The sequence below is a fragment of the Aphelocoma coerulescens genome, chromosome 3 (genome assembly GCF_041296385.1).
Source record: "Aphelocoma coerulescens isolate FSJ_1873_10779 chromosome 3, UR_Acoe_1.0, whole genome shotgun sequence".
In the NCBI taxonomy this organism is placed as follows: Eukaryota; Metazoa; Chordata; class Aves; order Passeriformes; family Corvidae; genus Aphelocoma; species Aphelocoma coerulescens.
Window position 1 is genome coordinate 44,025,044 of NC_091016.1, and position 25,351 is coordinate 44,050,394.

At 44.7% G+C, this 25,351-nt stretch overlaps 1 protein-coding gene across 17 annotated transcripts in view; it reads left to right on the plus strand.

The window, feature by feature from the left end:
• Window positions 1-25,309, plus strand: part of VIT (vitrin) — a 63,387-nt gene extending 38,078 nt beyond the window's left edge. For 16 of the 17 annotated variants that reach the window (XM_069009984.1, XM_069009981.1, XM_069009982.1 and 13 more), the window contains 12 exons: window positions 200-400; window positions 891-941; window positions 5,657-5,695; window positions 5,797-5,853; window positions 6,473-6,535; window positions 8,320-8,367; window positions 12,771-12,833; window positions 15,525-15,672; window positions 15,867-15,970; window positions 16,471-16,697; window positions 18,747-19,260; window positions 19,628-25,309. In XM_069009984.1, the coding sequence (XP_068866085.1) occupies window positions 200-400; window positions 891-941; window positions 5,657-5,695; window positions 5,797-5,853; window positions 6,473-6,535; window positions 8,320-8,367; window positions 12,771-12,833; window positions 15,525-15,672; window positions 15,867-15,970; window positions 16,471-16,697; window positions 18,747-19,260; window positions 19,628-19,806 (1,694 nt within the window). In that variant the 3' untranslated portion in view covers window positions 19,807-25,309. The remainder of the gene's footprint in view (window positions 1-199; window positions 401-890; window positions 942-5,656; window positions 5,696-5,796; window positions 5,854-6,472; window positions 6,536-8,319; window positions 8,368-12,770; window positions 12,834-15,524; window positions 15,673-15,866; window positions 15,971-16,470; window positions 16,698-18,746; window positions 19,261-19,627) is intronic. The other variant, XM_069009998.1, reaches the window with a different exon arrangement.
• The last annotated feature ends 42 nt before the right edge of the window (window positions 25,310-25,351 follow it).

Consider the following 25,351-nt stretch of genomic DNA (forward strand, 5'->3'; position numbering starts at 1 on the left):
CTGAGAGCAGAGCGTCACACAGGCACCTGCACTACACACCCCCACAGCAATGAAGGCACTAATGGCTCCACAGATGAGGATGCTTGTAGGTATCCTGAAAAGAATGACAATTTCTGGGTTGCCTTAAACACTGAGTGTTGCTGTTGCTTCCATACCTGTCACACATCCAGCCACAGTGACAGTGTCAATGTTCCTACAGGGGACACAGTCCACAAAGAGCATCAGACAACTCCAGTGCCGACTCCAGCCACACAAATGGCCACCACAACCCCCACACCAATGACCACGATGACAGATCCTTCCACCACAATGCCACAGCCAACCACGACACCTGCAGCAGCCAGAACCACAGCAGCTGCAGCCAAGACTAGACCTGGACTGCACAGGGTCAGAGATATGGGTCAGTAGCGTGGATGTTTGCATTGCTTTCCTCTGGACTGACAGCTTTCCTAAAATTTAAGGAACGAGACATACAGCTGGATATACCATGACTCAGAGGATCACGAGTTCGGTAATTCAGTATAGAAATACTAGGAGTGGAAAAAATATCTAAGTCCAGCAGACCAATTAATGTGAGAGTAAGCTCTCCATCCCCAAATGCTGTGATGATTTTCAGGTATAGAAGTCAATAAATAGTTCTTTGATTCTCATGTCTAGACTGAGAGTTCAACACATAGGTGAAGACTCATTTTAGATTACTTTTGTGATAACTTTCAATTGATTAAAGTTGTAATATATTTTTTGTAACAGCTTTTGAATTTTAAAGATTAAATTCTCATATATTTTTGCACACCTGATTTTCCCTAATCTTTCCTTCTTCATTTATTATTAGACATTAGCACTGTGGGGTTTTGCTTCAATAGCTGAAAATTAAAATCTCTTATTTTTAGGTTCTAGCAGTGTCCACCCAGCGTATGCATCTGTGGTAGCTGCAGCAGCAAGTAAGTATGGTGAAGTAAGTATGCCACAAGGCATGCAGCACAGTGTATTTTAGGGCAGAAATGATTCAATAACCTTTCAAGCCTCAGAAAACTCAATGTCTGAATCCAAGCCTGGATTTAAACTGAAAACCAGACGCATGGCCTGAATGTCAAAGATGCTGATCACCCACAGTTCTGAGGAAGCCTTTCTAGTGAGTATCTGCCCATTTCAGCAGTGACAAAAGCTGGGTTTTGCAAAACTTGAGACAAAGATTTTGCTGTTTGAATCATGTTTTCCTATTACTTCCTTCTGTCACACTCTTTCAAAGGAAGACCTGATTTAGTTGTAAAATACACAATGCAGAGGGCTGCACAGCCATCTAAGCTTAGGGCTGAAAGCTCTGAAATGCTGACATACGTTAAACCACTCTTCTCTCAAAAACCTCCGGCTGTGGTTCTGAGCCTGGCATACATGTGATGTTATTCCTGGCTTGCCACTTGCTATTGACAGCAGAATGGCGGCTGCTCAGAGCTCTGCATCTCAGTCCAGGAGTCTGCTCCCAATCCAGCCCACAGCCTGCAATACAAGTATATAGAGGTGTTTTCCCATACAGTGCGCAATTGCTCAGCTGTGCAGTCAAGAAAAGGAGAATATTTTCAACTGTTTGAAAGGTTCTGAGCATTGGGAAATGATTGCTTTTGAGTGAAAAGGCAGCTGGGCCATCATTAGGATTCATGCTCCATAGCTATTTCTGAGTACTTTCAATTCAGCTTTGCTCTCACATACATTACTGCAGTCATTCCCACTGCCAAGTAGTTCAGAGCCAAGAACATGGCAGGGCAAGCATCTTTTGAGTAATTCAGGTCTTGAAGGGAAGCATAATTAAGTCAAATTTAGTTGTGAGTGCAGAATAAAGGCAGGGGCTGGAGGGGTTAATCTTATCAAGTCAAATGTGCAGGTAGGTATGTGCATGGCAGGGTTTACAGAAGTGACCACACAATTCAAAGGGGTTTAAATTCTGTGGGAATCTGCATCATTCGGTACCTAATGTGCCTGTAAACTTGGTTCTGCTTGTTGCTTTCTTTCCTATTTCCTATTCCCACAGGATGAGCACAGAGGAGGCCCTTACTGTCTTTACTAGCAATTAGGAAAACTTGAGTTTCCCCAGCCAGGAGGAGATGCATGTTGAGAGTAAAGTTTTGGCAACACTGAAATCAGTGGGAAGGTTGTATTTGTCTTTAATAAGACAAATCATTTAGTCAAAAAATTGAAAAAAAAAACCCAAACAAAACGAAAAGACAACCAATGACCTCAAACCAAAAAAAATCTCTCAAATTTTCCAATGCTTTCAGTGGTCACTTAATTGTAATTTGGATCCATCTTTCTTCACAATTTTCTTACTGAAGTTCTAAGCAAAAATTAATTCCCAAAATTTTAAAGTGATCAGAGCTAAGAACATGATTTTTTTGAGCTGGAGTGGTGGAGACCACTTCTGATTTCACAGACTTCCTTTCTAGGACTACGTCCAGCATGTCTGTACCTGATATCTGGCTTCCAGAATTCTCCTGACCTCTTGATTCTGAAAGAGCTGGATAAAGAAAAAAATACAGAAAGTACAAATACAGATTTGATGTGATGACCATACACAAAGTAGTTTATCAGTTTTCTTTGTCTGAGGAGCATTTAGGACCCCTGCTATTATTCAGGCCAGAGTTTCTGATGATGTCGTTGGTCTTAACCAGAGTTTGGCGTGACAGAATCAAATGTCTCCTGTCCATCTTGGCTCACAGTGACTCACAGATCTACCTCTCACTGTGCATTGGTAGTTTGCCTGCAAAAGACACCTCAAAAGTAAATATCTGTGAAGCAGAGCACAGTCAGAATGAACATACCGTTTCCATTTCCAGCCACTAGTACTGGGAATAGTTCACAGGAGGAAAAGGAAAGCAAGATTTGCAGATTAGAACATGAGAGCAGGGGCAAAACTCCTGACCTAGTTCTTGCTATTCTTTCCCCTTTATCTTCTGTTTGTCAAAGACAGAGTAACAGGAAAAATAACGGCAACTTTGCTCCATTGCAGGACCCCTGCTTCAAAGGCTTGATGTGGCAAAATTGCTAAATGAAAAAACACTGATGTGACTAGTGTGCCATATGACAATGGTTCCTACCTGCCCTACTAGGGCTTCTGCCTCTGTCCAACAGCAGTTAGTCCACTCCCAAGGGCCACAAGCTCACTTGTTCTCTCCCATCTCAGCTCTTCAAGCAATTCTTTCTTGCCCAGCAGCTTGGTCCCTAGATGAGGACTGGGAGCAAATCCAATGCTTCTGTGAACACTGTGGTCATAAGTCGTGTCATGATCCTTGGTGCCATGTTGAAGCACTGAGCTGGCAACCAAGCATCAGGCAGCGATTGTCTGGGCATCCTCAGGTGAGGTGCTTTCCTGCCCTCTGTGTCCAGATGGGTTCAATGGTTGCACCTCTTTTCAGACAGGGACTCTAAGGTGGGCACTGCCTACCACGGTACACTACACAGCTTCCGTCCCCAGCTGTGACTTAAAAGGGTAGTAAACAGAAAAGTATTGAAAAGACATGAGACAAGAGTAGTGTAAGTGCTAGAGAGGGCACTGAAAGCTCTTCTCCAGCAGGAAGACCAGCAGGGCTCATGCCTTCCGGAAGCACTGAACAAACATTCCATCCTGGCACCAGGGAGAACAGCTGGCGTTTGTTTTTGAATGCTGCCTTTCTCCCCAAGTTATCCCTGACTACTTAAGCCATCAAGGGTGCTGGCCAAGTTGCAGATGGGTAGGCATGTTTTGTGCACAGAGTAGCTGCTTTTCTCCTCAAATCAGTTCTCATTATTTACAAGGTTCACTCTAAACTTCATGTAAACTGCTGTTCCCATCCTTTCCAGCCTCCATGCCTCCCTGCTCACCACAGCACTTGCTCCCAACCAAGATTTCTCAGCTCCACTCCTTTGATTTTTGAGCTGGTTCTTGGGATTTGCCTGGTGACTGTCCATCCCCAGTTTGTTACACACTTCTCCTAGTCTGGTTGGCCTCCAGCTTGCACAGAGCTCTGTTCCAATGAACCCACATCACATGTCACAGACTCCCTGGCATCTCAGATTTGAAGGAAGAACAAGCCTTGCAACCTGGAAGAGCAATTCCAACCTTTCTTCCTCTACCACCACCATGTCTGTCCTAGCCAACAAAAGCATGGCAGAAACCAGCTTATTGCAGGGATAGGGGTAATGTGCCATTGGGAGGTACAGCAGGAGGGAGCAGCCCCACAGCCCAGCACAGTCAAAAGATGCATAGAGAGAAATCCACGTTGCTAACATTCAATTAAAATTTAAAAGTGGCATAAAATACTTGGATACTGAGGTAATCTCTCTTTTACCCTCTTGTATTCTGTTTCTACTGACCTTGTAAAGAGTGTTAGACGCACACTGGGGCTCAGTCATGGCAAACATGAAACAAGGGGAGCTCTGAGACTCAGAGTTAATTTTTACCACCACTTTGGCACCTACTGATCTCCTGTGTGTAAAGCCTGCCCTGCACAATCCCATGCAACACTGATTGCTGCACACACAGATTTTTCCCTCCGAAATCTGAATACTCAGCCTGGTATATCTGTGGTCCATCTGGAGCCTTACAAGCTTAGAGTTTAAAAGCCTTGCCAGTTTTGGCAGATGAGCCTGTTACTCCCATAAACAGGATCTCTTTGGCATCTGGAGTTTACAAGGTCTCTCAGAACAGCTCCTAGAAATCCCATCAAAGGGCTTCTAGAGGCCTGGAAGGTTCAAGTTTGGGTCAAACACAAGCTACTTACTGTCACCTAATTTTGCAATGTCAAGTTCCCAAGGAGCAGCCATTCCTGTTTTCTGAGACAACCCTTCAAAATGGTCTCATTGATGACATCTATTGATAAAATAACCTCCCGGGCCCCTGTCCAGTGTTCACAGAGCCAGCTAGAACATTCCCACTGATTTCACCGGGCTTTCGAATTAATGTTTCTGGGAAAACTAATGAATAAAGGCTTGTTATAGGATAAGTTTGTTAACAGGCTTCTTAAGAATAATTAATGAAATGAAAGGCATGATTAAAGACATGGTTTTCATCTGCAAATGCTTTGAGCCTTTAGTATTTTTGAACAATGGGAATTTAATAACCCAATCACCTTAAAAAAAAGCCTTTTGTGTAGAAGACATGTCAGACACACGAATTCTCCCACATTATTTTTCCATTTTCTCATCACTTACAGTCTGCCTGCTTGCTCATATCCACTTAATCCCTGCAGAAAGGGTAGTATCTGGTCTGGGGGGCTGTTTTGGGATTGGGGTTAAAACCTTCCTCACACAACCAGGACAATTGGATGGTACTGAAATAGAGATAAACATAGATCATCAATGTCAGTGAGAGAAAAAAAATTACAAGGGAAAGCAAACCACAGAAGTAACTGCAGATCTTTTGAATGCAGACCAGAGACCTTTATAAGTAATATCCATAACTGAAAGGAACATTAACAAGGCTAATCTCTATGACAGAGCAAGACAATCCTTTTTTAAGCAGGCTCAAAATATACAGTTAACATCTGAGAAAGTCTGTTAATGACAGCTTTATATATGAACCATTAACTCTGACAGCTAAAGTGAGACTACGTGAAAAAGCTAGGTAGGAGCAGTCCTGAACCAAACATGGTATAAATCACACTTTTCCATTTTGATGTCTACTTAGGACAGGTTCAGGCTGCACAAGGAAGAGGACAGAATACAGGTACGTTTTAAATTAACAACAACCAGTAGATTTGTACTGCTCAAATACTGGAAAATCTTGTGTTTAAGTTCCATGTGCTAACCAATACAATATTTTCAAAGCATTCAGGGGCACTTCCACCTCTGCAAGTAACAGCAATATTTTACGACACAATACAGGTAAAGGCATTACAATCCTCCTTTATTTTCTCCCCACAGATATTTCTACCTCTTACATCTACCGAGTCATGCAGTAATGCACTGTTTCTCCCTCCTAACCATGTTCATAGCAGGATGCAGTGAGAGAAGATACCACAGTGGTCATTGCGTGACAATAGTGTAATTTTTAATGAAAAAAGTAAACAAGATTGATTAAACATGGAATTGTTCTCAAAACAGTAGTCTAAAATCATTTATAGAGGTCTTTTATAACATTTGCTGTTGCAAAATGAGAGGCGAACGTTGTGTCTGTGGAAGTTTGCGAGACTACGGTCTGACCCAGTTCACAGGCCCTAAGCACAGTCAGCATCCCAGGATCCAGTACCAGTTGCTCCAGTGCACCAGCTAATAGCTTCCCTGTGCAGCACCTACTAACATTTAAACTCTTTTGCCAGCCTCTTTCAGTCCTTTTTCTTTTATTATTAATTCATAGTTTCCATCTTCCTTTTTTGTGTGGTTTGAAAATGTGCAGAAAGACAATTTGGGGCCACTGCATCCCTTGTGATGACGCTTCTGTCTTCTTGCCCACTGGCATCCACTGGTATCTACTTAACTCTTGCTTCTTTGTTGGATCATGCAGGTGTTCAGCGTCAAGAGCCTGTTGCCACCTTCCAGAGGGCTGCCAGCTCTCCAGCCTACCTGGGTGAGCAAGACTGCTAGCAGCAAATTTTCCACTCTCTTTCATAGTTTCAGCAACCCCAAACTAGCCCTTGTACTGCACATTGTTTTCCTGCATCCTGGAGGAGGAGCAGGGCAAGTTTCATGCACAGAATGCCAACTAGCAGCTTCCTGAAAGGGAAAGGCAAAGAAAAGCTCAGTCACTGGCAACCAGTTATTTCAGACCGTGGGTATCAACAACTACAAAGTGTTTTCAATTTTTCTTTAAAAACACTTCACAAGAAACAAACAAACAGCTGTTGCAGCCTATCAGGTCTTCGATAGAGCTAAATCTTCTGTTCCTGTGGTTCTCAGAAACCTCTAGGCTGACAGTGAAAGTAGAGGTTGCTTTTAATACTGAGGGTAGAAACATCACGTGTACTGTTCTCTCTTCCTGGAAGTGCAATTGATCCTTCCCCAGCAAGCAGCCCAGTCAACAGGCACTTTTTTGAGCTTAAACAGATGTTAAAGAAGCCCTGACAATGAGGTGGCAGCAGAAACAAACCTGTGACAAATGAGATGGGTACATTCCATTGCTCTGATCCTTCAGCTCACATCTCTACACATGAAGAAGAGAAAAGATGGGCAAATCTTTATGCAGCTCCTCAGCTGGTTCCACATGCCATACAGTTCCTACTGCTTTGAACAGGTTTACCACTGCAACTCACACAGCAGCATTTTTGTACAGAAGACTCAATAAGTGCAGGGTCTTCCTCATAATTTGCTCTTTGGCTGTTTGTTTTGTTTTTCAGCTGGTCAGGATGAAAAGCAGCTTCACATGAATCTTATTTTTTCACAGTCACTGGGTGCTCCTCCACCCTGGGAGGGGGAGGCACACCTTTGGGGATTATCTACTCACAAACTGGTTTCACTGAAATTTGTTCTACTCACTGACAGCATTCAGGAGACGTGTTGGCCACTCTGGCAACAAATGAGCACCAGCTCTTCTCTATAGGTAGGGTCCCACTGCTCTGCAACCATCATCCCTAGCTCCAGTCAGTCGCTGCTGTTTCCTCATGACTCTGCTGAAGGATGTATAAAACTGGCAAACAACACTACCAGAATGTAGGAATATTCCTCCTGGCTTTCCTCTTGTTTCTTTTCCCATTACCCAGGCCTGCCCTTCCTTTACCCTACTTCTCCTCCTAAGCAAAATCACAAAAAAACCTCAGTGTGCATCATGACTGATTTAGCCCTTCACTTTCTTCAGTTTTTAGATCCTTCACAGGGTGTTTAAGAAGTGCTCAGCATAAGGAGGGAAATCACTTTAGCAGTGAAACATGGCAGGGTTCCTCCTACCCTAAGGGAGACCACACATCTTATTCAGCCATCAGTCTCATCCAACAAACAAGTCTCCCTCCCAAAGTGAAGCTGATAGCTCCTCATGGGTAAGGCAACCTAAGCATAAGGTCAGTGCTCTCTCTAGGCTGGAGGACACTGGCAAGCCCATGCATAACTTTTTCAAAGTCTACATTGTAGTTCACCCTCTGGCTCTAGTAAAGAGCCCACCAGCTCTGTACAGCCAGATCCAAAGAGGTATATTTAAAACCTTAAAAAAGGTCAGTGCTCTGAGGGCAGTGATACAAGGCTCTTAATTATGGCTTGAAATGTGCACATAAAGGTTCCCAGGTTTACTGATTTTCTCAGCTCCTAAGTTGTTCATGTAAGTTATTGTCTGAACTGACCTTTCTAAATTGAGTCAGAACTTTGTAATCTCTAGTATTTTCACTATTATCAGTAATAGTACTTTTTCTCTTTCATGTGTGAAAGCAATGGAAACAGACTCATGGAAACCTGGACTGAGCCTTTTTGACACAGGTAAATATTAAAGCATCTAGTAACTAGTCTGGGAATAAGTGGTTTCCATCACACATGGGAAAAGCTAAATCTATTTATTCGTCAAGCCCATGACACTGGTGATAACAATTTCCTTTTAAGAAGTAATTGCACCATTTAAAATTATAAATAAGGTATGTTGTTTACATCTTAGTAGATTATTCTGCGCTTTCATCAGTCTTGAGTTCTTGCTTAAAGCAGGAGCAGAAGACATGAGCTCTGGAAAGAGTTGGCAGCTACACTACAGAAAGGGGTTCTAGCTACTGAAATCCATTTGTAAATGAGAAGGTATTTTGGGAATGCCACAGCTGAGATCACAGTTTAGAGCGGCAATCAGTGAAGAACATGACAGATTATTCTGATGTCAGTGTACTTAGGGGAGACATTCAGATAAGAAAAGGGGGGTTTAAGTCAAATGCAAAGAATAATTAACATCATTGAAATTTTCAGACATTTTAGCCTTAAAAACTGACAATATGGAGATAAGAATATTTTTATGAGTACTGGTGAAGTAAAAGACCAAGGCTTGTGCAACCCTTATTCAGGAGCTATTCCCAACTGCAGATTCTACATGTTTAACAGCTCCCCTTCCTTGGGAACATTAAAAGCAGACTACACAAGATACAGACCAATTCATGACCTGGTGTTCTCCCTCTTATGAGGGGCCTGTATCCAATGTAAGAGGTCTTCCCCACCACCAGTTTTGTTGCTGGAGAGGGCTGTGCTGGTGGCCCTTGTAAAGACTATTCCCTTGAACACTCTTCTTACTTCAAAGCCATTAGTGTGCTTATTCAGGAAAAGCTACCGCATGAGGGCCAGGGTGCGGAGGGATATTTTGAGGCAAAAAACGACAGATTGCATTAAATGCAATGAAAGACTGGGCATGGGGGAAGGGATGTTGTATTAATAGTTTCTCAGCAACTGAAGGGCCAGCATAGACTAGTGTGATAAAGTCTGATGAATTCAGACTGTCACTTCAAAGGAGTGGTTTCTGGCGTGGATGTAGTCGCTGCTGTCTTACTTAAATGAATGGGAAGTTTAATCAGTATGGACAGCTGTAACAATCAGTGAAGGGAACTTTAATTAGCACGGCATAGACTGCCCATGCAGTGAGTTGAAATTCCCATGGCAATACCAACATTAAACTGGACTGGCAGAACAGGGAGGCCCATGGAGACTGACCACCCTCCCAATTAGTTGGGGAAGAGTATTTGGTGGGTGACCTTATTGTTCTACTAAGCACAAATCAGCCAGCTGACCCACAACCTTCAAGAACTGATAATTGCACTGGCAAATAAAAATGAGAAATGCTGCACTGCCTACACTTGAGTTTTTACCACAGGGATAAAGCTAATGTCAGCTGTATGCCTGGGAAAAGAATATGGATTTTATAGGATGCAGATGAATGCATGAGGCAAATAGCTAACTATGAATTATCTTTCATATACAATTTAGTTGCTAAAATGGATGGCACACGTTAATTTCTAATTTCACTACTGTGTTAAATCCACCTACTTTCTGTTCTGCAAATAAGGCAACGTGGGGGGGAACTGCACATATGGGACACCAAGCTGGCACATGTGAGGTATGTGTGTGCAGGCTGCAGGATGAAGTGTGGCTTTGGTCTGTTGCTGTGGAACTATTATGTGCCTGTGTATTTAAAGCCTGTACTGGAATATACACAGCCAGGAAGGCAGGTTGGTGACTATTTCAGGTTTTAAAGAAAAAAACCCCAATCATTGTCATCCATGTGGTTGACAAAAAGAGGCTATGCATTGCCAAGTCATGTTGCCTTTAACTTCCACATCAGATAAACTAACCACAAACCTGCACAAGATTTACCTTCCTTCAAAGGTAGGTTTGGTCCCTGTCAGCAAGACTTTCAGGCCTGAGAGAGGTCAGAAATGTTTCCTGCAGCAGATATCACTGGACAGAACTGTTTGGTGTCACCCCTGTTTCACATCATTTTTCCTCAGTCAGGAACAAGTGGCGAGCCTCAGGCAGTGCTGGCCCAGCACCACCACTCTGCCTCTCCCTGGTGGTGCATCCCCCATCCAAATGAGCTCCCACGGGCAAATACACAACACCAGGTGCACTCTTCCCTGCTCCTTGCCTGGAAGCTCATCCCCAGTGTGCAAGACAAGAGGCACAAGCCAGCAATGTGCTGGACAAAAGCTCCAGCCACAAGAGATGAAGCCAGTCAGTGCCTGGCTTGCCAGCCCACTTTTGAAGGCATCCAGCCTGCTCTGGCACAAGAGGGCCAGCTCCACTAACTGTGGGAGAGAGGCATTTCTGTCACAAGAGCCAGTGCCAGGATGGGTGGAGAGCTCCTACTCCCAGTCCAGAAAGTATCCTGTCCAAAGTTTGGGCAGGAGCACAGAGGGGCTGCATGCAGGTCTGCAGGCAGGTCTGCAGGCACCACATACACAGTGACAAAAAGCAACACCAGCCCTGGGGCTCTCCTAACCTGGCCAGACATAGCAGGGAAATTCTCAAACAAAACACACAAAGCAATCACCAACTTTTGCCGTAAACAAAGTAGGGCAACTCTGTGCCCTTTGCCTACTTCATGCAGAGGTGGCCCCATGGGCTCCCATACAAGGCCAAGCCCAGTGCCATAGCTAGCTCCACGTCCTGGCTCTAGCAACAGGCAACAGCAGATGCCTGGGGACAAGCAAAGCAGAGCGCAATCACTGCTTTGATGCTGCTGTTAGCAGGTCTGTTTAGTCCCTGTAGTAGAAACTTTCTTCACTGGCAGCTGAATTTCAAACTGAGAAGCCAAAGCACCCCTGTCCAGTATGGATGCTGCTGTGTGCCGAAGCCTCCTGGCAGGGATCGGGTACCAATCAGGTCAGCTTTACACAACGTACTGCATACTCAGACTTAATACAAACACGGCCCCTGACCCAAAACTACATGCAGCTTTCAGCATGCAGCTAGAAGGATGCAAAAAAGGTTGTATTTGACAATTATGAGAGGTGGATTTTAGACTCAACTGGAATAGAAACAGGAATTACAGAGGGGAACGGCACTTCCCTCCATTTTCTTCACAGTACTCTGCATTATTATGGCTTGGTCATTAATACCTTCAGCAACCAGCTTAGGCTGTTACACCTCCCATCATATTTAAGTGGTGACCTTCCCTGATGTCCCTTTACATACACTGATACTCTCTCATGCTTGCCTTGCTCATGGTTGGCTGCTGTGGAGAGACAAACTCTATGGTACCTAGTGGTCTCTCATACTTTTCTTTATGAAGCTCACACTTTCTAAAGTTACCTTTTCAATGTTTATCTGAAGTCTGGAGTCTTTCCTCGACTTATTTGGTGATGCAGATTTAAGGAAGTCTTCCTCCTACTTTTCTTATAAAATCTAACATGCAGTTTACAAAAATAACAAGCTGATCTGCTGTTCTTTAGACCAACTGTTTTCTTGGTGAGTGTTCAGTTTGTAGCTTGTCTGATCATTGCTGTCTCTTCTGAGGATTATCGCAGCTAAATCCTCTTAATCTTGTCATGCTGTACTGAAAAGAAACAGCTCTGTGCCCTTGCTTGGAAGGGAGATGCTGGACTGTAGAAGAGTCTTGCCAGACATTCAAGTCATGAGTGAAGTTCAGCATTTTCAGACTTTCTGATGCCAGCATGATGGTGCCCTGTGAGTCAGTGCCTTTCACAAGGCCATCAACTTGTGTTTTCAAGGCTGCTACCACCCAAATACTTCACTTGGGTCCTGAGCTAGGATCCACTAGTGACCCATGAGGCTTCCCCTTGACTTAATTGTAGCTCTCTGTTACCCTGTCTCTTTTGTGTTTTGCAAAATAACCCACACCTCTGAGGGCACCTGAGGAGCTGTGCTCCCTGGCTTCCCTGGCTGAAATGAGATGGAGTGAGTCGCTGCCTGTGCCTTCCTCTCCAGACAGAAAACAACACGATAAATCTGTTGCTCGTCCACTTCAGACGTTGTGCAGCTCATTGTAAAGCACAGTGAGCCACCGTGGTGGCAGTGCTGGTTCTCAGGGGAAAACTGCTGGGAGTCACCATCCTGCACCATGGCCACCAGCCTCTGCTCCTGAGCAGCCCACTACTTGTGCCTGATGCTCCCAAGCCCTCACAGTTAGGGAACTGACTCCCACAGGGGAGCACCTCAAATTTGGTGCTGGCAGAGCTTTTGGTGGAATTCCCAGAAATGTCTCTGCTCTTGCTTTACCCCAGAAATTATGTAGATGAAAAAGGGTAAGCTCCAAGGATGTCCTACCCATCCTTGTTTCCCTCCCACATCAATCCTCAGGCCAGGGGGTCTCTGCAGTGACCCTGTTGCCCGTTTCCTTACAGAGCAAGGGCAGCCATCAAGCACACACTGATAGATCCTTTCCTTTCTCTCTTTAGGCTTCAGTTCAAAGGAAGAATTGAATCCAAAGCCGCTGGAGCCCATCTCCCAGGGGAATCAGAGTATGTACTTCAGAATTAATTTCATAATTAAGCGACATTATTAATTACATATTGCTAGAATGCATTCAAATCAAATAGCCAAAGTTATGTTTTCAAGAAAGGCTAAGAAAATCCAGGAACACATTTTTCCTTCTTGCAGAGAAAGAGTGAGCACTCTCCACTGACTCCTCTTACACACATAATTGGTTTTTGCTTCTACAGGGAAGGAAATAACATCCAAAATTTAGCTTACCTGGGCAGAAAGATAGTGGCTGCTCCCCACCACCTCTTCCTGGGCAATATCAGCTCCATGCTCCCAGGGTGCAGAGCTTCTTCACTCAAGTACTTTGGTGGCAGAGGACAGCAATCCAGTGTGCTGCAGCCAGGGTTAGATGAGAGAGCTCTGCTGACCAGAGCAGGCTCCCATGGTGATGCTGTGTGCAGGCACCCTTCCCATAGGAGTGGGTCGGAGAGAAGGAAGGAAACCACCTGAGAAAAGAACCTGACACCTGCCACAGCCAGGAGAGAGAGGATGCAGAGGGAGCATCAAGGACCCCTCAAGTTCAGAGAGGAAAATGTAGGTTCCCCTGCCCTGAAAAGGAAATCTTCTACAGCCCTTTATAAAGGTTAACTCATTAACTCATCTTTAGATGAGGCCCAAAGTAGCAGAAAAAGAGAAAGCAAGTTCTGAGTGGAGAGATGGGGTTGCCTGCCACCTCTTCATTAGAAGCCACCCTTCCAACACTGCCTGGGTCCTCTCTTGCCCATCCTTGGGCAGCTGAACACTGTCTGGACTCTTTACAGTAACTACTGAACCAAACGTCTATGTATTCCCAGGCACTCCTCTCAATATTTAAAGTATTCTTTTCCCTATCAAAAATGTGAAATACAGCTGAAACTGATACAGAAATAAGGGAAAGAAGAAGAAAAAGGGAAGGCATTGCCCTACAGACCCCATTGCACTGCATGAAAGCAGGGCTCAGTGGAGATGCCAGCCAGGACAGACATGTTTCCAGCAGTTAAACTGAAATAAGTCACACCAGAAACAAAATTTTCATCCCGCTGATAACTCCAGGACCATAAAAGCCCTAATTCAGATCTTGCCTCCCTGCAAATCAGAAAGTGCTCACCTCCCTACAAAGCACTTTTAGTCTGTGCTCTTGCAGTGTCCCTCTCATGTCCCAGCACCGAATCTGAATCCGCCCCAGAAACCAAGTCTGTCTATTAAGTGTATGTAAATCTTTGCCTCCCCAGACCCTGCTGGCTAACAAACTGCCCACTTTCCACATATAGATCTCATGAAGTAGTTCCCTTTGAAGGACAAGAAATTCAGCAAAACTTGGCTGTTAATTGAGGTATTTGTTGTGGGTTCCCGACCTTGCCTCACGATCTGCTCTGAGTGGACACGGTTCTCAGTCACGCTCCTGTAACTCAGCATTATTAGAACTAGAAAAAAGAGACAGCTATGGGAGAAAAAATTGAAGGTAATGAGATGGGAGGCAGTTGCATAAGCCACTAAGAACAATTGGCACTTTGTAGCCTTCGGGCTACCTAATGATTAAAACACAGTAGTTTGAACAGTCTGATTGGTAGGAGGCATCATCAGAGGGAAATCGAGAGATGGGGATGACCCAGACGCCGGAGGGGGAAAATGTTAATTAGCGCTCTAGTTAAGCCAAATTTTGATCCCACTCCCGGTCACAGACCAAAGATGAATGTTTCACCACTAACTTCCAGGGAGCTGAAAGCAGGCTCGCAGGGATGAAGACAGCATTTGCAGAAGCACAAAGATGAGGTTCATCTGTGTAATTAAAGGGAAGAGTTTGTTTGGGTACAGGCATACCTTTTGTAGAACATCACTTTCAGCCCAGAGAGGAAACACACAACAGCACGCTGCTGCTGCTGCTGCTGCACACACGGGTCCAAGGCTACAATGACATGCAAAAGAACAGCCCTCACTCAGACTGAACATCCCAAGCAAAATCATCATCCTTGATGTTAGCTCCAGCCCAGATTGAAACTGATGAACAATTCTCATTCACAAGTGCAGAGTTGCCAGGATTGTTGTCAGTAATCCTGGATTGCAGTCGCCTTGAAGAGACCCCACGGTGTCCTTCCCCTGAGGCACATCGCAGGCATCACACATTTCAGGAACTTCCCTCCCTTCTGAGCAACATTAACACAGTAACTGTTCCTGTTACGTCTATTATATCAATTAAGTCCACAAAAGTGTCACCAAGGAAATCCCCTTAGTTTGTGCTCTGCAGGCGGTCAGACCACAAAATCCAAGCACCACGGCTAGTTTTACAAACTCCCATCACCTCTGGCTGCAAATAAAGCATGCTGAGTCCAAGCTGTGGCTCTGAGGGCACAGGATATACAAGCCAGCTTGCTCCTGTGGGGCTGACCTCCCTGGCTCCCAAAATGCAGTGCTCCCAGACTGACCCCTGTGAAAAGATTCTTGCCCTTTTATCACACAGCCAAGCTCAGATGTTGTTTGGGACAAAATCATGCCAAGGACTGTGTTTACTAGCGAGCAGGACAGACTTGAGCCCCCAGCTGTGACTTGTCCTTGTCAAAGGCTTTTTTTGTAGAGCTTACACAGCAGGACAAGTCACTAGATGCAGACTTTTGAGGCCTTTGCTGCTTGCAAGAAGCACAGCAATCAGAAAGGACTAAAAATATCTTCCGTGTTTCTTTATCTCTCCTCAGATTGCAAGGTTGATTTGTCCTTCTTAATGGATGGGAGCTGGAGCATCGGCAAACGCCGCTTTCAGCTCCAGAAGCGGTTCCTTGGTAACATGGCTCAAGCCCTTGGCATTGGCAGCGCTGGTCCTCTGATGGGCATTGTTCAGTATGGGTAAGAGTTTCCCAGACATTCCCATTGCTGCAGGGCATGACTGCACACTCTGGCAGCTGTAGCTCTACGGCTGAGATGTGCTAAATGCCTCACTCCAGTTTGCACTCAGGAGCCAGGCAGCACAGACCAGTCCTACGGCTTTTATGTTGTATGTGAAGCAAAACACTGACATTTGCTCTAATTTCTCCTTTTAGTGATGACCCTTCCACAGAATTTAACTTAAAAACTTATGCCAACTCCAAGGATCTAAGGAATGCCATTGAGAAAATTCAACAAAAAGGGGGACTTTCCAATGTTGGTAGGTGATGGGGCTGCTTGCACATCCTCAGCTCAAGGAGGGCTTCCGAGCCTGGGCTAAAGCAAGCTCACACCTCCTCACAGGACACAGAGGCTGTGACCAAACAGTGCTTAGTGCTAGGGCAGGGCTGGTGAGAGAGCACTGCTCCCACCATGACCTGCATGTGTTGATCAAGGGCACTGCAAATCCATCGCAAGTTGACAGGACATAGCTGTCTCCTTGTGGGCAGTTCCTATCAACACTTTGGGGATACTTGCTGACCCAGCTCATCACCCCCAACCTCTCTGGGGCATAGGGAGGGGGCTCAGTGCAGGAGGGCTCAGCATGCACTGGCACCAGTAGCAGTGGCCTCCCCTCCTGCTCATGCAGCCACAGAAACTGCTTTCCCCAGCTCTCAGCAGCCTCCAACACTTGAGTCAGCCCTCTGCCTACTATTTCATGGGATATTATCAGATTGCTTCCAGATCCATAACTCCTCCTCAACTCCTCTTCTATTACAGGGAAGGCACTTTCATTTGTTAACAAAAACTTCTTTCTGGATGCTAATGGAAACCGAGGTGGAGCACCCAATGTGGTTGTAGTGATGGTGGATGGGTGGCCGACCGACCGAGTGGAAGAGGCCTCCAGGCTGGCCAGAGAATCAGGGATCAACATCTTCTTTGTCACTGTTGAAGCAGCTGCTCAAAGTGAAAAGCAGAATGTTATTGAACCGAACTTTGTGGACAAGGTACTTAGTGGGCTGAGTCTGACCAGGAGCTTGGCTCTGACTAAATTTTCCAAGCGACTTCATTCAGGCCATTTCCCTTTCCTTCTTACCACTTATGGTTATTTCTTTTCCTTCTTGTACATACTGTCTTGAGTTTTTCTGTACAAAAACCAGGCAGTCATGCTGAGGTCAGAAAGGGGATGAAGTCAGTAAAGTTCTGGTTTGAGGTACATCCTCAAGCAAATGGCTTTTGACTGACTAAACCCTGGCACACACCTGCAGTTGTACTGAGATGCACGGTTTTCCAAATACACAGCAGCGTGACAAAGTACAATTGCAGCCAGAGCAATTTGGAATTGTTTTTTCCACGAACATCCTGCTGTGCAGCTCCCACTAGGGAAAGGATGAGGAGCCCTGTCAACCTAATATCTATGTTGCATTTACAAACAGGTCCCACACAAGCAAAGGGTGGCACCGTCCCAGCATAGGCACAGTCTAGTTTTTCAGCTATACTGGATAACTCAAACATCCTCTTTCCACTGTGGATGAAAGTTATTTTTCAGTTATTTGTTTCTGCTGCTATGGACTTCATGGTAGCTCTTGGAAAAAGGATAAATCCCTGCCATGTACAGCAAAAAAAAAAGAGAATGTGAGCCTTGATTGATTTGTATTTGGCATCAACAGTAGCTGTCTGATCAACAGTGCTTCAGGACAAGCTGGCACCCAGTTAGGGCAAGAGATATCTACCAAGTGGAAAACTAGGCTGGGCTTAGGAAACAGGGTTGAATTATCTGGTATTTTCAGAAAACAAATTCCCATCTGAGCTGGGTTGCTCTGCCATGAAATAATCTCCTGTGAGTTTCAGAGCTGCTCCAAAGAGCTGTGCTGTCTCTGGTCAGCATGTAATTGGATTGTAGTCTCATTTGCATTTTGTTCTTTTTAAAAGAGCAAAGCTACAGCGAGCCTCTGCAAACCTGCCAGGGACACAGCAGGAGTGAGAGTAGAGTGGGCTCAGAACAGGAAGGTAAGGAGGGAATGGTGACTTGATACTGCTGCATTGTAACACTAAAATAGAATTGAGTAAGAAGAACAAATGAGAGCAGGACACCGTGAGGAGCCCAGACTGGAGGGAACTGTAACTCCCTTGGAGCTGTTGGGCTTTATGCAAGTCAAGAGCAGTGCCTCGGTCTATTAAAACAGTCAGATACACAAACCACCACAAAGCAGATAGATAAAGCCTGGCTTAACAAAATATTCTCACCCACAGAACTGAGGAATTGGTATTTAAAAGGCACTAAAGCCAAAGATGATTTGATCCAGCCTGTTCGCATCACTCCCCTCCTCCACCCCTTGACTTCTCCCATGTCCTCTTGTCCTCTTCTGTGCCAGCCCTACTTCCTGCCCATGCTGACCTGACTCCCACTAACCCTATAGAAGCCTCTCGCCAATCTGGCCCTTATGAGTATTGACTTATAAAAATTAATTTTATATATATATATATAATTTATTTTTTTTTTACTATTTGGCAGAGCAAACACAATGAGCCTGGGTTTTTCTGCTTAGAAGGGTATGAACCAAGTTTTCCTCAGCTTAAGCCCCAGGTTTCACTTCAAGGTAGCAGGGTTTGCCAGTAGGCAAAACTTTCCTTGCTGTTCTGAATGACGGGAGCTGAAGTTGGCACCTGGCAAACACACAGGCTCCAGGCAATATCCATGGAGCCACACTAAGAGCAGCTCAGTAATTTGGATGCTTTTCCCGTGAACAATGTAACTCATGTAAAAAACCTTGACAGGTGGCAAACTTGCTTATTACAGTTCTCTCACTACTATAATATCAGCTCCATCCCACAGCTCTAAAAAAAAAAGGCAGGAAAAACTGTCACATTACACAAGTATCTGTGATGTTACACTGACATCATTTCCCAGGGAAGCAGATGGTGATTGCGGGAGAGGCCATTTCAGACTCCAGCACTGCTCTTTCCAGGAGCCTATATTTACAGTTTAGCTACATACCCCAGCAGAAACATGCAGACTGAATTTCCATTGCATTTATCCTCATGTTGCCTTGCAGGCAGTGTGCAGGACAAGTGGCTTCTATTCCATCAACGTGCCCAGCTGGTTCAGCCTCCACAAGGTGGTGCAGCCCTTGGTGAAGCGGGTGTGCGACACCGACCGGCTGGCCTGCAGCAAGACGTGCCTCAATTCCGCCGACATCGGCTTCGTGATCGACGGCTCCAGCAGCGTCGGCACCGGCAACTTCCGCACGGTCCTCCAGTTTGTAGCCAACATCAGCAAGGAGTTCGAGATTTCGGATACCGACACGCGCATCGGAGCGGTGCAGTACACCTACGAGCAGAGGCTGGAGTTCAGCTTTGACAAGCACAGCACGAAGCAGGATGTGCTGAACGCTATCAAAAGGATCAGTTACTGGAGTGGCGGCACCAGCACGGGAGCAGCCATTAGCTATGCCTCAGAGCAGCTGTTCAGCAAGTCCAAACCCAACAAAAGGAAGATCATGATTCTCATCACAGATGGCAGGTCTTACGATGATGTCAGCATGCCAGCCATGGCAGCTCACCAAAATGGTAAGGTCTTCTATCACTGCCTGCTCTCCCCTCATGCCTCAGCACTCATCCAGGTCAGATAAATGCAGTTTCCTATGATTTGAAGGCACTGGATGAAACCTTATGAAGGAAGAGTAGTACTTGTCCCTGGGGTCCCACTGAGCTCCAACAAGATCAGCATCTGTTTAATAGCTGAATAAGGAACTTCAGAAAAAAAACTTATAAATCATCACAAATGCAGCTGTGTCTAGGACATCTCAAAGGATTTTTCCTGTTTTAGCAACACAGGACTCCTTTGGCTTTCTAGTGAAGATAGGTATTGGTCTTAAATAAGATTTAATGCAATGAAAACTTTTATGCTTATTCTAAACTTCAGGTTTCTTTCCAGGAGTCATTGCTTATTCCATTGGAGTTGCTTGGGCAGCCCCAGATGAACTGGAAGCCATTGCATCAGACCCTGCTAAGGAGCATTCCTTCTTTGTGGATGAATTTGACAACCTCTACCGCTATGTTAATCAGCTCATCCAAAATATTTGCACAGAGTTCAATTCCCAGCCACGGAACTGATGGACTTAAGCAAGGCAGGACCCTTGGGCACTGTGCTGAAGGCACACCAAGTACCACAGGAATAATGCCAGCCCTCAGTTCAAGAAGCACTGGAGGTGTTTCCCTCTGGCACTTTCCAGTCAGCAAGGTTGATTGCAGCTCTGTCCCTATGCATGATAATGCTCTGTGTAGACTGTTGGTTTTTATTTTTATTTTTTGTCCTTGCAGGCATCAGAAACTCTGATTTGGCTGGATAGAAAAGGAGGCAGTAAACATGGAGGAAATAACTGCAGTAGTTTGAAGAGCTGCTTCCAGCATAGAGCCCCAGCTTGCCCAATTCTCACCTTTGGACACACGCAAGCTCCTTAAAATGTGCCACCTGCTCCCTGGAGTGGCCAGGTCCCTTCAGGGAGTGGCCAGGCTGCTGAGCAGCTGTGGTAAAAACACCTCATGTGGCACTGCCCACCACATGACACACAGGTCAGAGCTCAAATACCAGATGCTACTTTTGGAGGGGGAACACAGCTCAATTTGAGTACCTTCTGAAAAGCAGGTACTCTCTCCATACTGCTGTCTTGTCAGCAAGTTAAGCTTCAGCTAGTGTAAACTCAAGCACTGGGATTTATCCAAACCCTGAGAAACTGGAAAGCAAGTGAGCAGAAAGGGTCAAGCCCCAGGACCCTCTAATCCTTTGCCAACCCCAGTAAATCCTCAAATCCACATGGCAGCCAACATGCAAGAACCAGAATCTAGTCTCCTACAACACTGCATTAATGCTTGATCTTGAGAAGTGTCTTTCCCCCTCAGCTTCATCCTTCACTCTTGGGTGGTTCAAGGCCTGCACGACCACATGAGTGTTGCCAGGACACAAGAGACTCTTTGAGAAAAACTGTGGGTTTAAGTTGCTCACAATGAGAAAAGCATTTAAGACCCACCAGTCTGTCATTAAACCACCACTCAGAAGAGGAGTCTAGTGTGAGGAGAGCTATTCAAGAGCCATTAACAGGATTTAAGAGGGAATTATCTGAAGTTCTGTATTATACACTGGGAAAACCAGAATTTCAAGCATTTACAGACACTCTCTGTCAAATTTAGGATTGACTTCTCTTTTATGGATTGGTTTAAAAATGTACCTACTACAGCCCTGGATCAGACAGAACACACAGTGGTTTCTCAAGTGGAGAACTACCCATGTCACTAGTCACTGGGGGAGGAGTGACACACTAGGAGGACCAAAAGAACTGCACTTTATTTTGCAAGCAGCAGTTGCTGGTTATGTTCCATCCAGGATCATTTAAGAAAATACATACATTAAGCAAAGTTATCAAAGGAACCAATGAAAACATGAGTGTTCACACCCCTTACGGCAATAAAAGCCATGCTGTGCCAGGCTCGTGGAACTAACAGGAAATGGAAAGAAATTAAAACTCACATTTGCCATATTACTTGCAAATCAGGCTTTTAACAGCATTTATAGTTTTAATAACCATGAGCCAAGATATTTATTAGCCACATAAATTTTAATTGAATTGCCATAAGGGAAACCTATTTTATCAGCAAAAGTAACACTATTTTTTGAATCGTTATGTTTGGAAATATGACTGAAATAGCTCCAAACCTGTCAACTAAGTAAGCATAATGCAAATTAATAAAACCAGCAGATTCTGCATGATCCCCCTGGTGTGGTAACATAAGCCAGGCTGGGGTCCACTCTAGAGGTTATCAAAACCAATTCTGAATGAAACAGTGGTTTTACAAGGTGAAAGCTCATCGCTTCCCCTTAGAAGAAACATCAAGTTCCAGTTTTAACTGAGTATCATCAATTCAACCACTCTACCTAGACTAAAAGCACAGGACACTGTCAGCTTCCACAAATATATTTGTATGCAGAGTTTTTACCACTAATCTGTGCTGCCGCAGTTCACAGCAATAGCTTGGTGGCTTGAAAAAATGATTAAGGATAGAGAGAGTTAGGTATGAGCAGAGCAACTGCTGATATCCCCCATCTCCTGACCCAGCTCCTCACTACCATTCTGCTGAACACATCTTTCTCTGTCAACAAGGGACATTACGTGGGCTGGACAAAACTCAAGCCCATAAACTGAATTTACTGGGGACTTCAACTCAGACACCAGATTTATTATCTGAAAACCTGTTTGTTTGGGGCTTGATTTGGGGCTACCTGAGAAAAAGGCCTAAATCCTAACTTACAGTTACTCTTAATACCGTGGTTTAATTTTTAATGCAGCAGCTTACTACCACATACTGTTCTCCATATTGAATGTACTCTTGCAGCACCAAAGATTGGTACCCTGCAGAGACTCCCCAATGTTTCACTTTTGCTCTGCCAAAAGCACAGCAGTGATGGCCAAGACATCAGGAACAGCTAGAGCACACATGTTCTTTAGGATGTGCATAAGGGATATATGCATATGGGATATAATTTTTTCTCAAGCTTGAACTTCAAGCAATGACATTAAGCTTTCAAATGCTCTTTCACAGGAAAGTTGCACAGCTACCTTTTGTCAAGCATTTATAAAGGGCACTTCAGGGTTTGTTGCTGTTCAAATGGTTTATCTTAAGTTCACAGAACAACTATGGTGCTCATTTCTCAAAGTGCATTTTTATTTACTTCTTGGGACGATCCTCCAATTGTCAAAACTCAAAGTATGAAAGTGGTTTAATCCAACTCTTGTCTAAACTTAGACATACTATTCATAAACACCATAAAATTAAGCGGAAGCCTCAAAACATTTAAGAATACACCCTTCCATTAAGAAAAGCAATTACAGAACACACTCCTCTTAACCTTTATCTTTCATAGCAATCAACTTACTGGCAGCCTACTAAAGTCTCTAAATGCTGTTTTATTAAAAAAAACCAAGATAGCTTACATATATAGATAAATGTTCAAAGAGGTATATTTGTTTGGAGAAAGCAGCAGAACTCCTTCTGTAACATATACAAGCTATTTTGAGCTTATCAACATAAGTTGCTTTATCTTTTGCAATAAAATGGTCCTAAAGGCATGTGCAGTGCATGTCATCTCATATGGGGTTAAAAAATAAACAGCAAATACAGCCCATGCCACTTTAGTTTCTGAAACACAACTGAGGTTACTACTGCATTATGGAAGACCTAGCAAGGCTGGCAAAGCCCCGGGCACTTCAGTGCTCTCCTTTTACATGCTCAGATGAAAAAGATCCTCAGAGTGAGCTACCACAAAATTACCTGTCAGAGGAATCAGACACTGAAGTAGAGTCCAATGACTGAAGGGCATCAAGGTCATATGTACCTTCCAAAGTCTACAAGATCATGTCCTTTTTGGAACCAGACTTCCTTTGGAAGCTGAAAAAAACTAGCACAGGCTCTACACACTTTCTAGATGCAGGACTGAATCAAAAGAGGATCTGTATGTCCAGTCGCTTGATGCTGGGCCACTTAGTTTCAGAAGTCTGACCAGTGCAGCAGAACCTGCTGTCTGGCAGAGGCATCCTGAAGAGATGGGAGCTGTCTGAACTAGTCACTGCACACACACTCTAGAGGGTGTCTGACCACCCTCTCCCTAAGAAATAAGCATCTTTGCACTCAGAGTTGGGCTGGTGGCTTATCAGTACTCAGCAATCACAATGCAGAACACCCACCTGGAAATACCTACTGATGCTCATGCTCTGGAAGCCTTGGAAGAGCTCAGTTTCAGCATCTCTTCCAACTCCAGCATTAGCCACTCACATTTTCAGTGAGCCACCAAATTCAATTAAGAGTTCAGCCATCAGAGAGAGGTAACTCAAAGTCCTGTTTCCCCAGAGTGGGACACAGCATTTCTGCTGTCACTGTGCCGCCCTGCACAGAAGGCATCGCCTGCAGTGTGCACCTCCTGCTCCTCAGCTGCTGCTGCTTTGCTGGCTCAGCAAGAGGAGAGTCTCTCCATGGCTGCTGCTGACAGGTGGGCAGACAAGCTCCCCCTTCCTCCTCATGCTCCTTCCCCCATGGCTCTCCAGCACACAAGGAAAACCATACCAGTAACTAGGAAAAGCTCTGGAGTTAAGCACCCAGCCAGGATCAACCCAATCTAAACATACTTAGTGATTTAACACCCTACCTATAACCCCACAAAAAATTATCCATGTTATCTACTTAGAAAGTCAAAGAAAGCAGTAAGTAGTATCAGAAATATTACTGAGACACCAAATTTAAGTCACTTTTCTGTGGTGTGTGTACTTTAAATTATTTCATGGTTGAACAAAGTCACTATCATTCTGCTAGCTATTTTTCTCTGTCCACGAGCAACATTATGGAAACATCTTGATCCCTTCTCTTTTCCATTCCCATCTCATTTTGAGACATCTTAGACAGTACCAGGCCATTTACATCTGCTAAGTCACCTACACATTGAAAACATTACAAATGTACATCTATGCAGCTGAATGCTTCAAATTCCTCAAAATAATCTTTTTTCCTCGTTAAACTGCGGGAGGAAGGGTGATGAGGGTTTTAGCACTGCATCAGCAACACTGCTCACAATCAACTGTGTCAGTCTTACTGAATGGCAAGAAACGTGTTATTTTTCTTAACACCAGTTTAACCCCTTCTCAGATTTCTCAGGAGAACTCTGATAATGCAGTTCAAGAATTCCAGCAGTCATAGAAATTACTTCTTTTTAAGCACAAGAAATTGTAGAAGTTCCCCTGTATCACCAAGTGTACTCACTTTTCTCACATGCAAATCATCATGGGGCCATGTCTTGTTCATAGGCAAACCCATAAGCATGTTAGGAAGGCCTCCCACATGTGAGGGTCACTTGCACATTATTCACTAAATCTTTCCCCCTACCTCAGGAATCCTCTAGAGGCAGTCACACTGGGGTGAATGAGATTATACTGACAATTCATAAAGCAATTCCTCCTTTCCTACGAGGCAGGAAGGTGACTAGGACTAAAACAGGCTATTTTACACCTATCAAGAAAAGATGAGAACTTCACTTATCCCACCTACAAGCTCAGAAAAAACAGGATGGACTCACTGACAACAACTTGTTCTGCTCAGTTCTGTGTAGGTTCTCCTGCCACCCCTTCACAGTGCCATTCTGAGCACCTTCCTGTAGCAACGCAGCTGCCATCTGTGATGTGTGGTTTGCTCTCCCTCATCCTCTCCCCAAGGGCAGAACCACGCGTTCCTTTTTATGCTGAATGAACGCTGTCCTCGGGAAGAGCCACGTGTCTGGCTGCGAACAACGCCTGCTGACAGAGCAGCTCCTGCACAACCACACCCACTCCGCAAGTCTGCTCACCCCACATTCACCCCCACACAGGGACCACGTGCCTCAGCACATGGAGAGATGTGCGGTGACAACACAGCCAAGCTGGTGGAGCAGGATGAAACCAAGACACGCAGAGAACACAAAAAACAAGGCACTCCTGTGAATAGTGACACGCTGCACAGTTCAACAAGAATTTCACGTGGAGTTACCTCAAGCCCCTCCAAACAAGTCTATTAGTCTTAGTCTTAATGCACTTCCCCCTCCTAGCACTCACTCCAAAACCACACATCTTATGATAAAATGCAG